We start from the raw sequence: 14621 nt of genomic DNA on the forward strand, positions 1-14621 counted from the left end.
TCTTCTCACAATTATTTTTTTATTTTTTTCTTGCTTCAGGGATTTATCTTTTTCATTTGTCAATTACAGTACCTTGAGTTTTGATCTTTTGAAAAACAAAAAAACTCGAACAATATCATATAAAATCAAGTTTGAGTTAAATGGTAGAATTTTCTTGATCCCTTAAGAATCTTATAGATAGCCTATTGAAGAAAAATATCAACACCAATCATGAATAAAATAAATATGAAAGGATTAAATAAACAAAAAAATTAAAAACAAAAATTAAAAACAAAATTTGCACTATGTGAATCCACACTACCAATGGGTATGCATCCAGAATATATGCAAATTGGATTACCTAGCCCAATTAGTTTTTGTTTATTATTACTTTTGTTAAAAATATTTTAACATCTAATTAAATGAGAAAAATTGAACAACTTCTCATGGCATACAAAAATATATATTTTAATCTGCATCTATCTCTTAACTTTTCAATTTATTTTTGATAATCATTAACAAATCTTTTTAATATTTATCGGCGCTAGTAATTATCAATTTATTTTATTAATTACATGTTTCAAATTTTCATTTCATAATTAACATAATTTTACATGTTTGAGAGTGTGGTTATGATTGTAGTTATGATTGTTTTTTAAAGTGCTTTTCACTAAAAAAAATATGCTAATAATATTTTTTTATTTTTTTAAAATTATTTGTGAGATCAGCACATCAAAATGATTTGAAAATATCAAAAACATATTATTTTTTTTAAAAATTTTAAATTTTTTCAAAAATGCTTTTCAAACATAGTATCAAACATCAAACCTCGTAATTTTAATTTGTGTTGATAAGGTATATTTGTTCACTGGAAATTTACACGTGGCTATATATAATTTTGGTAACGCCATTTAAACTATTAAAATTGATGAATTTTGCAGTTTTTTTTTATAGAAGATATTAAAATTATTATAAAACATTCAATATTTTTTTATTATTTTAATATATTTTTAATTCAAATGTTTTTTTTTTAAAAACGTTTAAACCATAGTATCAAAGCTGGTACCTTAATGAACTTGAATTGCATGAAATATGTGAAAATTTAGCCAAAATTAAAGGCGCACAATGAATAAAAAGAAATTCTATGGCTTGAGATGATCATATAAAGAAAGAAGTCCAAAAGCTTCTGCTAAAAAAATACAAGAGAATAAAATAAAATAAAATAAAATATATATTTTTTAAATTAACACTTTATTGGTGGTGTTTTCATTGATTTTTTTTTTATATAATTGACAATATATTAATGAGATTCAATATGATATAATGATGGTGTTGTTATTGAATTTTTTTTAATTGGCAGGTATTATTATTAGAACTTTAATGTGTTTATAAAATCTTTTTTTTTTTTTTTATTTTCATTGTAATTGTTTATCTGTTTTTAAATAGAATATACAATATATTTTATTAGTATCGTTAGATTCATCTCATCATGATATTTTCAACAACATCAATAAATAAGCTGGTACAGAACTTCAATCTTGCACATGAGGAGGCATCGGCCTGATATCGCCCATTTATTCGATCTTTCACCGGGACAGCAGGAACAGCAAACGGAGAGATCGAGACTCAGTCTTGAACTCCAGAAGCGGACGGATGCCTGAGCAGTTGTACCGTTGACGACAGCAGCGGGAATGGATTTCAAATAGCAGCTGCCCGAGAAGGCTAAAAAAGCGACATTTCCATTTATAACAAATATAACAGAAGCCATTGCCATTTAAGATCTTTTTCCACCAGGTCATAATACCCCTCTTTGAACTAAACAAAGAAAGACCTTCCCCTTCCACCAACAGGGCATTCTAACAGCCTCCTCGTGCAGACAGTCAATATTAATTGTGTTATAATTAAAGTTTCTGTATATCTTTAAAGTTTATTTATTTATTTCTTTTCTCTCCTCTACGTATATTGTAATTTGTTCCGGTTGATTTAACAATTTATTTAAAATGTGGTGTTTCTCAATCATGTAAATTTTAAATATTATATTTTTTATTAAAAAATCGTATTTTTCAATTGCAATACATTCCAAATTATGTTATTTTATCAAAACTTTTTCTACCCTTTATTATTTGGCCAATATTGTTTTTAAATGACGTTAACAAAGCAAAAATACCCAAAAGGTAATCCCAAAAGCTCTTTTGTCTTTCTGGTATCTGTGTCTCTTTCAGAGTGCCATATACGTATATATGTGCGTATGATTTTTGGTACAGACCAAACAAAGTTTCCAGAAAGCTTTGTCTTGAGAGTCAGGGGGCTTGTTTTGCTTTTGAAAGGACCTTACAAAGTCACTGTACGGCTCTTGAATCGTCTTGATATGTATGGATTCGCTCTCCCTTTCGTTAATAGTAGTTTTGAAGTCTGAGCTGTGCTATTACTACATATGCATGAATCGGACTGCAACCAAAAAAAAGGTTGTCGGAGCTATTACATTATTAATTTCCAGCAGGGCTGTCGTCATAATTATTGTATAATTCTTACCACTAGAATTGCAGACATGTGCTTAGCAATTGCTCTTACGCATTATTGGATCCTTGCCCTGTATTTCATGATTTATCATCACAATAGTAGAAAAAATAAATAAATTCTACAAGTTGGGATTTTGGAGCTAATACTTTTTCAGTCGAGTTGATTTAGCTATTTTCATCATGCATGCAATCGAATGGATGCACCTTCTTGAAGTTTTGTATGTCATATTGTTGTGATTATTTATTTATTTATTTATATGGATGTTCGGATCAGCTTATGCTTACCTCAATTAATTTCACGGGCCCTTAAATTAACGACCATATAAACCTCTAATAGTTATTATATTAGTAATTATAGGACTCGAATTCGAACTTAAACCAAGAAAAACAAACTCTTTAATCCTAAATTTTTATTACTCAACCACCTGTTATATTGCTGCTGCGACTTTTACAGTTAGAGAAAGTGTAGTTTCGTTTTCTTTATGCTGCTCTGTTTATTGACCAATTCAAAAGCAATTTTAAACAAGATTAAAGATGCTATTCTCCATCTTTTTCCAGGAATGTGAACGCATCTATGCTCTTTGGCGAACATCACTACTAGCAGTGTTTTGCAATGTTGCCATGTTTTGGCTAGAGTTAACGAATTAGTGCAAGAAATTAAAATTAACCATCTGATTAAGAGAATCTTGTAATGCTGATTAGAGAATTGTTTGGGCTTATTTTATGGCAGGGAGATGCTGCCCTTTATTGTCAGTAGCGAAAGAAGGAATTTGAAGTCTGGCAGCGGCAGAGATATCATTATACTGTATGTCTCATTTACCAATAAATGTTCTTCCCCTTGAATTGGTATTAATGATTAGATTATTGATGCAAGAGTTACTATGCCTATTTCAAAATTGCTCACTTGCTTTATGATCCAAGGATGCTTGTTTGAACTGTTTTACTTTGAAAAGCTTTCAGGAATAATAAATAAGATATCACATGCAATTCCCTGTTAATTTAACACAAAATACCTTTAAAAACTGTTTGACTTGTGAAAAGGCACTAATGTAACCAAATTTATAATTCACAACTTTCAATTTCTTTTTTTTTTCTATTAAAATAGGATTAATAAAGCAGTAAAATTATGCAATCAATCACAACAAATCAACACTAGACTTTTTACGTGAAAAACTTGATGTAAGAAAAACCATAGGACCTCAGTTATTTATCAAGAATAACTTATTTTCAGAATACAACAAAATAAAAAAGAAAGAGTTCGGAAATCCTCACAAAACTAACAATTTCATTTTATGGTGAAATTAACAACCAACTTAGACTACTCTAATCTTCAATCTAACTATATGTAATGAAAGGTTATGCATTTGGAATCTATTTTAAAATTTCAACTTGATCTAATAGTAAATGAGTTGCAAATCAGAGATTAAACAAACTATGCTTAAGCTGATAAATTTCTGCTCAATCTTTTCTCTCATTTTATATATGTGGTGGTCCTTTTTCGCATAGAGCAGGACCACCTAATAAATTTCCCTTTCACGTATCATGTAAGAAATTCGCTACCTCTCGACTCATTTAAGGAGCTCCACTAAGCTCGTTAGTCTTTTTACAAAACTCAAGTTTTTTTTTTAGAAAAGGCTTGGTTATCACACCTGATACATTGTCATCGGTATGGATCTTCTCAACAATAAAGAACTTCATCTCTATAGCATCTCGAATCCATTAGTATCTAACTTTAATGTGCTTTGATCGAAACTGAAAAGTAGAATGCTTACTAAGATGAATTGCACACTGACTGTCACAGTGCAACACAAAGTTCTCTTGCACTAGGCAAAGTTCATGTAAGAATTTCTTCATCCATAATAACTATTTCCCCCTTCCAGTAAAAGCAATGCATTTAACATTTGTAGTAGATAATGTAACATACTTTTACAACCTGGATTGCCATGAAATTGCTCCTCCCCCCTACAAAGGTTGTTAAGTATCCTAATATGGACTTTCTAAAATCAATATCACCAGCCATATATGCATATGTGTATCCATTTAACATAGGTTTATCATTGGCAAAACATAAACTATAAGTAGAAGTACCTTTGAGGTATATAAGTATCCATTTCATCATTAACCAATGTTCTCTTCAGGATTAAAGAGGAATCTACTGACCATACCAATAACATGAACTATATCCAACATTGTGCAAAACCATGACATACATCAAGCTACCTACTGCGAATGCATAAGGAACCTTCTTCATTTCATTTATTTCTTCATCACTTAAAAGACATTGTTAAGAACTTAACTGAAAGTGGCTTGCAAGTAGAGAACTAATAGATTTGGACTTGTCATGTTGAATCTCTTAAATATATTTTTGAACATATCTTTCTTGAGATAGCCAAAGTTTTTCATTCTTCTTATCATGCTTAGTCATCATGTAAATAATTTGTTTTTTTAGTTTTAAGTTTTTCATTGTAAAATACTTATTTAACTCTCCCTTCAAACTTTGAATCTTCTTAGCATCATGACCAACATTCAACATATCATCCATATATAGTAAGAGAATAATAAAGTTACCATCATGAAACCATTTTATAAACACACAATGATTAGAAGTGGTCTTATCATAACCATGCTCCACCATGAAAGAATTAAACTTCATATACCACTACCTTGGACTTTGCTTCAACCCATACAAACTCCTTTTCTTCATACAAACTAGTTGCTTTTTGCTTTTCGCTTCAAACCTTTCAGATTGCTCCATGTAGATCTTTTCATCTAACAAGCTATTCAACTTCAAGATTTAAATTTACTGCTAAACTAAGCACTAATTGAATTGAAGACATCTCAACCATTGGTGAAAAGATTTTTTTTAAAATCAATACCTTTCTTCTGATTGAAACCTTTCACAACCAATCTTACCTTGTACCTTGGTTGTGGGATTTTTTTTTTTAATTTTCAACCTGTACACCCCTTTTTTCTTGAGTTTTCTCTTGCCTGAACCTCAATGCCCAAAAAATAATGAACAGTATCTAAGTCATAAAGTTTAAACTCCGAGCTCAGCAACTATATTAGATGTTTAAGCATAATAGAGTTGCTACTCATAAGCAGATTATCATAAACATAAACCAGGAGAAAATAGATGTCAGTACCAACAAAGCAGATGAATAAGAAGGCGTCAACCTTGGAAGCACAAAAACCAATAAAAAGCAAAAAATCATTCAGAAGAGTGTACCAAGCCTGCAGAGCCTGTTTTAAATCATATAGAGACTTATACAATCTACACACATGAGAGGGAAGGTTAAAGTCAATAAAACTTGAAGGTTGTTCATGTAGACCTCTTCATCAAGAACTCTATTGAGAAAGACATTATGGATATCAAGCTGATGAATCTTCCAATCACGCAAAATTACAATGAAGAAGACTAGTCTGACTGTCGCCTGCTTGATAACAAGACTGAAAGTTTCAAAGTAATCAATACCTTTTTATTGAGTAAAACCTCTAGCAACTAGGCACGCCTTATACCTCTCAATGCTGCCATCAACCCGGTGTTTTATTCTGTACACACACTGATTACTAACAGCATTCATCAACGGATGAAAGGGAACCAAAGTCCAAGTTTCATTAGCCCGTAATGCCTAAATTTCCTCGCGCATAGTACTATGCCAAACCTCATACTTGTTAGCATTAGTAAAAGTAATGGGTTCATGGTTAGGAGGTGACACTACCTGACATATTAAAGGATTAATGACGGTGACAAACACTGTTAATAGTGTTGTTTTCGGCTGCTGAGGATTGAGGACCATGTGATGCTAACGAGCAGCATGTCAAGGGGGAGAAGAACCTATATCTGTGAGATGCTGGAGAGGATATGAGGAGAGATCGACACAGAGTTACAAATCTGTTGGGGAACCTGTCGAGGGGTCGGATTGCACAGCAGACAATGAAGAACCTGTTGCAGAACCGGTCTGTTCTATAGTAGTGACCTGGAAGCATGAACTTCTGTAGAGGGAGAACCTATTCCTGCATATTGATCATTATAAAAACAAGCAGATGATGATAGTATGACAAAGTTGGGTAGCGATGAAATGGTTGCAGACCTTATGGGCAAGTGATGGGTTTAAAGGGGTGCGATTTATAACAAGTCAAGGGTGCTGGTTTGGTAAGTTTGTGGGGGTCGTACGCTGAAAGTTTTGGGGAAGATTCAAGGTTGAGAGGCGTGTAGGTTGTGGTTAGGTAACCGGTTGTTGTGTTATCTATTCAAAATTCGCTAAAAAAACACATCTTCATGAAAACAAACATGACGAGAGACATAAATACGTTGAGATGCTAAGTCAAGACAACAATAACCAAAATGAGAAGAACTATATCCTAAGAACACAAATGAAGAGGAACGAAAATCCAACTTATGAGCATGATATGGACGCAAAAAAAGGAAACACAAACACCTAAAAGTACTTAAAAAGTTATAATTAGAAGTACGGCAAAACACACACTTAAATGAGATTTTTTTTGGAGAACAAAAATAGGCATGATTAATGAGATATACCGATGATTTAAAAACATAGTTCCAAAATCATAATGGTGCACTACATTGGCCTAGAAGGGTGAGGCCAGTTTCGACAATGTGCCGATGGCAACACTCAACAGTGCCATTCTGTTCATGGGTATGAGGACAAATTAACCTGTGATGAATACCAATAATCTGAAAGAACTGATGTAACTTGCGATATTCACCATCCCAATCAGTTTGAACAGATTTAATTTTATGTGAAAATTGACGCTTAACAAATGTTTAAAAATGATGAAAAATAGAGAACATATCAGATTTTGCAACAAGAGGGTAATACCATATATGTTTGGTATTCCGTATCAATAAAGATAACAAAGTAACGAATATCATTAGAAAAAAACATAAGAGTAGGGCTCCAAACATCACTAAATATTAAATCAAGTGGGGCAGTAGTTTTGTGACCTGTAGGTCTCTTCGACAAACACAATGACTTGCCTAGTGGACAAGCTTGACATTGAGTAAGAGAGTGTCTAGAAGTACAAGCTAGTTTATTTTTAGAAACTAACAAATTTAAAATCTAGGAAGCAGAATGACCCAAACGATGATGCCACAGATCTACAGTCACAGAGATGCAAGGAGACCAATATGTTTGAGGGATTGACATGGCAAAAGACTTAGATAGGACATAGAGACCATCACTACTCTGACTGGAAAGGAGCACTTCATTGGTGATGAGATCCTTGACATAAAACATAGAAGTGTGAAATTCAAAATAAACATGATTATCACGATAAATTTTTTGAATAAAACGTAGCGGTTTGGTAATATAAAGTACATGAAGAACATTAGATAATTTAAAAATATGTTTTAGGGAATGAAATGTGTTATGTCCCAACAAGCAAAATGATCATTACTAAGATAGGATGCAGAATCAATCATAGTTGTAAGGTCAGGTGTAACGTGTTGGTTCATGCTGATGTTAGGGAACCAAGTAGCGGTAGAAACGTTCCTAACAACAAGATGAGTAAAGGGTTGCTGGGTATTGCCATGAAACTGGACACAATGTGGAGCTGAGTGGATGAAGGTTGAGTATAATTGACCTTTGACATTCTGCTGTCCAGACCATTATATAGATCCTATATTGTGCCTGTTCTACTACCATTTGTTCTACCTCCAGTTGGTAGCAGCTGAGGACATGTTCTGATGATTGTAATAGTTGTTGTTGGGATGCTAGTTTCCATGAGAACATCCACTGTTACGACTGAAATTAGGGTTGTAATGAGATGTAGCAAGATGGGTAGAGGGTGTTGGCAGCAGTGGTGGCTGTGGTAGCAAAGGTGAGTTTGCATCCATGAAATGAAGGGAGTTCTTATGCAGAAATTCATGGGTAAGGAGGTAGCTATAAAGGTCGGCATATGACAACAGTTCTGCCTTGGTTACAAGACTAATTACCAAGTCTTTGAACTCAATATGAAGGCCACAGAACACATATAGATTAAAATTTTCAAGAGATATAGGCCGGCCAACAGCAGCAAATTCATCAAATAATGATTTTGCTTGCTGCATGTATATAGTAACTGATGCAACACCTTGCTAAAGATCTTGAAAGGAACCATGGAGTTGCATGCAAGAGGATGGAGGCGCGAGAGATTTTTTAATAATGTGCCAAACACAATGCGAGGTATGACAATCTACAATGAGGTGTAACACATCCATGGAGAGAGAAGAGATCAATGCGCTCAAAATAAGTTGATCATGTTGCTTCCAATGAAGAAAAGAAAGGCTGATTGTCTAAGAGGAACTAGCAAAACTGTCAGAAACATGAGATGGAGGACACGACACTAAGCCATCAACAAAATGAAAAATGCTTTGACCAATAAGATATGGTTTCATCTGCATTTGTCAATAGAGATAATTTGTGTATGTAAGTTTCAATGAAACAACTTGTTAGGTGTTGGACAAAGCTGCTATGGTTGGAGTTGGTGTTCCCATGATATTAAGGGTTTGTTTGACAGTGTGGTTGCAGTTGCTTTTCAAATAACTTTTCGTGCCAAAATACATGCTAATGATATTTTTTTATTTTTTAAAAATTATTTTTGACATCAGCACATCAAAATGATTTGAAAACACTAAAAACATATTAATTTGAAGTTAATAAAAAAATAAAAAATTTTCAAATTTTGTCAAAAGCGCTTTTGAAACGCAGAAACAAACAGGCCCTAAAGCATCACGTGATAAGTCTTCAGTGTTTGCTAAGTTACACAACTTTATTTGACAGGAAACCGTGCTTCATCGAATATGATCCTAGTTATGAGAAAATTACATATTCCTAATAAATTAAGTTATCAATTCTTCTTTCTTTCCTTTTCCTCGTATTTCTTGATCATCAGCTTTTTTATTCAACCAGAACTTCCTATACGCTCTTCTCACCATTTCTTTGGTTAATTTTTTCTACTGTTTCTGATGATATGGTATTAACTTGTCAATACTTAATAGTGACAGATGAAAAAATTCCAGAGGTGGATATCCATTGGTAAGAATCTCAATGTTTTTGCAGCACACAAGCAAATGAGGATTCTACGGTCGATGAGTGTTGTAACTTCATATGTACGAAGAATATCTACAACGGGTATGGAGGACATCATGATTTGTGTGATGACATGCGCTGTTCTCCATCTACTCATGGAAAAAACAAGGCCTAGCAAAGTTCACTTTTTCATGCATTATCACAAAATTTCCAGTTGTGGATAAAGATTTATATTGCACTAGGCACTACTGCCTAGCTAGAATTGTTTTGTGGTGGAGAAGAAGAGTGTCGGCAGACGTCCACCATGTCTTTAAGAGTACAATAAGAAAAGAAAAGAAAGATCGTAACAGATGCGGCGAGCACCAACATTTTTGATTGTACGTATATATATTATAAAAGGTCTCAACTTAACTTTCTTGATATTTATTTGGATAAGGATATATTCAGACATGCATCCTCTTAGATCAAGCATCTTAAACTTGTAAGGTTGAGATTGTTTCTTCCTTTTTCCATCACAAGCTTTGATAAAATACCATCAGCGAAAAGAGGCTGCCATTCCTTCTAGTCCAATATGTTTTCATGCATGTGGTACTTGGGAATAACTTTATTTTAAGGGGAAACCTTGAATGACCTTTGATACTTGCAACTTAAACTGTCACATATGATCTTTCTTGTGTTGGAAAATTGTTGAAGATGCTGGCTATTATAACAGAAATGAAGTAAGGTTCCTTAATTTTTGTGTTTTGATGGCATTATCAAAGAACAGTAGCCGCAAATAATACGTAGCACCTCTCCTTGTAGTCAGCCAGAAATTTATCTGAATAGATATGCATGATATGCGCTGATGTGTTTGTGATTACATGCATGTGTGCATACACATGCATTTACATACACATATGTGCGCGCACGTGCATCATACATGCATTCGCGTCAGGTAATGGATGGGACATGCGTGTGCTGATTCTAATCGCCAATGTATCACTAGAATATGATGGCTTACGAGTTTTGATGGCATAAATCTGGCTAGCATGTTTTCTCATGTTGTTCAATTAATTGTCAGAATTTCTTTAAGAATTACCAAAAATATTCTTACAGTAGATTGGGATTTACCGATGGAATGACTTTAGATTTTTCTTCAAGTTTAGTTAGGATGAAAATCTGCAGTTCTCGATGTTGCATCACAAACGTGCAGGAACTTGCAACTGATTTCACCAAAAGGGTGGTTTTACAGAGTTTATTTTATCCGACATGTTCCTGTACGCTTTTTTTTTATTAAAAAAATCTTAAAATGCTTGTGAGGTCCGCATTACAAATGGAACATGTGACAATGTTTTCCAATCAGCTTGAAATGATGTTCAAAGAAAAAAAAAATGATGTTCTAAGAAAGGGAAAAAAAAGGAAAAGAAAAAAAAAATGCTGTCTATATGCTAGAAGCATCCAACTAACGTAGTGTGAGGGATGCTTTAGCATTGGCACATGGCCATCAGTGCTCTTAACCATCATCATTGTGGCGATGCTCATGAGAACATAAACATCCTAGACTTCCTTAATTTCTTATTATATATAGACCCACTGGTTTCAGCACCTATTCAACAACAACTATAGTCCTTGTATCACTCCTCTTCTATTTTTATCATGGATGGAAAGAAATTGGAGTACAAAGGTTGGGTTGCGTTGAAAGAAATTGAGAGGCTTACAGAGAAGGCTGATGAAGTTCAGGAAACTATACTGAAAGCGATCTTAATGCAAAATGGGGAAACTGAGTATTTGAGTAAGTACATGAAGGGGTCAAAGGACGTAGACGAGTTTAAGTTCCATGTCCCTGTCATTACTTACAAGGATGTCTGTCCTTATATCCAAAGGATTGCTACTGGAGAAGACTCTTCTCTGGTCACCGGTCATCCTGTTACTGAGATGTTATGCAGGTCTTTCCCTCTTTCACCATAACATTTCTTGTGCTTGTTCACTTATAAAATGCTTTCCTTATTTTATTTTTTTCATGGTTTGGATTTTACATTCTGTCATTCTGCATTTGCAGTTCAGGGACTTCTGCAGGAGAGCCTAAGTTAATGCCATCAATAGCAGAAGATCTAAATCGCCGAACCTTTGTATATAACCTCATCATGCCGATAATGAACCAGTTATTTACATCTTCTCTACATTTTATAACTGCATCATATAGTTATGAGTCTATTACTGTTTCTATATAGTGCTTAACGTTTTGATACAAATCAGTTGCACTAAAACATTATTAATCTTCTGGGCATGTTTAGAAATTATTTTTTTAAGGGTAAGCTAGCTAGAAGCAATACTAGTCCTTTCCCTCTTTTTATCAGCATCTGTTGATTTCAGACAAAAATAGCAGTGGGCCCTTCATCCTGAGCATGAACGGTAGCACTCACTGGTTAAGGGCATGCTGAACTGGAATATTTGATAAGACATGATGCTGTGCATCAGTTGTTTGAAATTCTGAGGACTATCTCCCTTCAAAAATCAGAGTCTTGTATGTGCTTAAAATGCTCTATTAGCTTAGAAGCCAACATACCTTCCACAAAAAGGAGAACTAAAGTAATTAGCCTTGTCCTATTTGTTGAGCAAGGAACCCTGATGAGGGGTATTCTTTTGTTTTATTGTGAGTCTCTGCTTGCATAGGAGATTTTACCCTTTATAGTACTATTATAATTAGACGTGTATTGAGTGGTTGCAGCTGCAAATGAATATCAATAAAGTCAATATTAATTTGGGGACCGTTATCATGTTATTGTCTTCTAAGCATTTCTTTGTCTTTAAAATCTTAAATGCAGCAGTATATGTTGGGTTAACACTATCATTTCAGGTACATCTCTGGTCTTGATGAGGGCAAAGCAATGTTCCTGTACTTTATCAAGGCGGAAATGTCTACTCCCTGTGGCTTACCAGCTCGAACTGTGCTAACTAGTTACTACAAAAGCAAACACTTCAAGTGCCGAACCCGTGATGCATTCAATGATTTCACTAGCCCGGACCAAGCCATCCTATGCAAGGATAGCAACCAGAGCATGTATTGCCAGTTGCTATCTGGTCTAGTTCACCGTCATCAAGTCCTAAGGCTTGGAGCAGTGTTTGCGTCAGCTTTTCTTCGAGCCATTTCATTTCTTGAGCGCAACTGGGGTCGCCTATGCAATGATATACGCAGTGGTGACTTAGATCCTACCATCACAGATCCTGAATGTCGTTCATGCATGTCAATGTTACTAACATCACCGAATCCTTCTCTTGCGGATGAAATTGAGGATATTTGTAGCAATACATCATGGAAGGGAATTTTATGTCACCTTTGGCCCAGAGCTAAGTACATTGAGGCGGTGGTGACTGGGTCTATGGCACAATATATACCATCACTGGAGTATTATAGTGAAGGGAAGTTGCCCTTGGTGTGTACAATGTATGCATCCTCAGAGTGTTATTTCGGTGTCAATTTGAAACCTTTATGCGATCCTGCAGACGTGGCTTTTACCCTCTTGCCTAACATGTGTTATTTTGAGTTTATACATCTGGGAGAGAATGGGACCTGGTTAGTGAACAAAGATGAGGAAGGAGAAGTGCCCAATGATAAGCTTGTCAATTTGGTGAATGTTAGACTCGGCTCCTACTATGAGTTGGTGGTTACTACCTTTGCTGGTAAGAAGCATCTCTTAATTGGTTTTGCTTTTCCAATTTTTAGTGTTTGCAAAGTCATCTAGGTCCCAGAGGAAGTAATTTTCTGAAAACGCCTTTTTTAGCTGATCTATTATGGTTCCTCTCTAATATTATCCTCCAAGATGTCACTTTTGTGAAGTACATGAACTGGACAATTTTTCTGAACAAACATGGAGAGAACGTTAACAACTTACTGTTGCTAGTGCTGCATATAATTATTATTTTGTCTCTGTGTCTGAAAGATCATTATCCAATTATATTCCACATGAAGTGGGATTCTAGGAGGGAGATTTTGGAGAAGGTAATTTGAATGGACCGGGAGCTTTCATGATTCAAACTGCTATTGCTCTTGATATAAATATGTTACCCTTGTAAATTAAGCTTCACAAAAAATAATCTTTTGATGAATGATTCAGGGCTATATCGTTATCGTATAGGCGATGTACTCCGAGTGACAGGATTTCACAATAAAGCCCCGCAATTTCAATTCATTTGTAGGAGAAATGTCGTTCTCAGCATTGACAATGACAAAACTAACGAGGAAGATCTTCACAAGAGCATCACAGCTGCGAAGAAATTACTGGAACCCTATGATGCCCTCCTCGTGGAATACACTAGCTATGCAGACACATCGTCTGTACCAGGGCACTATGTGCTGTATTGGGAAATTCTCCATGATGCATCATTCCCAGACTCTTCAGCCCAACTTGATGTCAAACTACTCCAAGAATGTTGCATTAGTGTAGAAGAAAAACTTGATTATGTGTACAGGCGATGCCGTGCTCACGACAAGTCTGTAGGACCACTGGAGATACGTGTGGTGGAGTCTGGCACATTTGAGGCACTAATGGATTTTTTCATTGGCCAAGGGGCATCAATCAATCAGTATAAAACACCAAGGAGCATCAAGTCGAATGCTGCTCTTAAGTTACTTAATTCCCATGTTAAGGCATCAGCTTTTAGTCCAAGAGATCCTGCTTGGATCCCTTGATTCTGTTGATCAAACTTGAAGCCTTTTCTCCTGATCGTTCCTCGATACTTCCACTACTAGTCAAAGCAGATCTAAAGGGCTAATCAACAGCAATGTGGAATGCCCTGAACCATTATATATGTACCTAAAATGTGCTGCTTGTGATCCTTTCTGGTTTTCTGGGAAATTTAATCTTTGATTATTATGAGATTTTCATGGTCTAGCCATATTTAGGCAACTATGCAATGTATTAATAAAACCCCGAGAAAATTTATCATCAAACGACTAGAACAAGGTAAAGGGTGCAAAGATATAAGTAGTGTAGCTGTTATATCATGTCACGAGGATTATCCAAACAGAAGTTGCTCAAAAATGAGAGATACATATAAGCAGTGTAGCTGTTATATCATGTCATGAGTATTTCATGCTTTTAGCAGCAAAAGA

The 14621-nt window shown here is 34.8% G+C and overlaps 1 protein-coding gene across 1 annotated transcript; it reads left to right on the forward strand.

Moving 5' to 3' along the window:
* Positions 1 to 11060: 11060 nt before the first annotated feature.
* Positions 11061 to 14387, forward strand: LOC133691577 (putative indole-3-acetic acid-amido synthetase GH3.9). The gene is made up of 4 exons (XM_062112145.1): positions 11061 to 11454; positions 11568 to 11669; positions 12366 to 13189; positions 13624 to 14387. Exons 1-4 carry the CDS (start codon positions 11165 to 11167, stop codon positions 14196 to 14198), a joined length of 1791 nt encoding a protein of 596 aa, XP_061968129.1. The 5' UTR covers positions 11061 to 11164; the 3' UTR covers positions 14199 to 14387.
* Positions 14388 to 14621: the final 234 nt, after the last annotated feature.

Source organism: Populus nigra, chromosome 4 (assembly GCF_951802175.1).
Source record: "Populus nigra chromosome 4, ddPopNigr1.1, whole genome shotgun sequence".
NCBI lineage: Eukaryota > Viridiplantae > Streptophyta > Magnoliopsida > Malpighiales > Salicaceae > Populus > Populus nigra.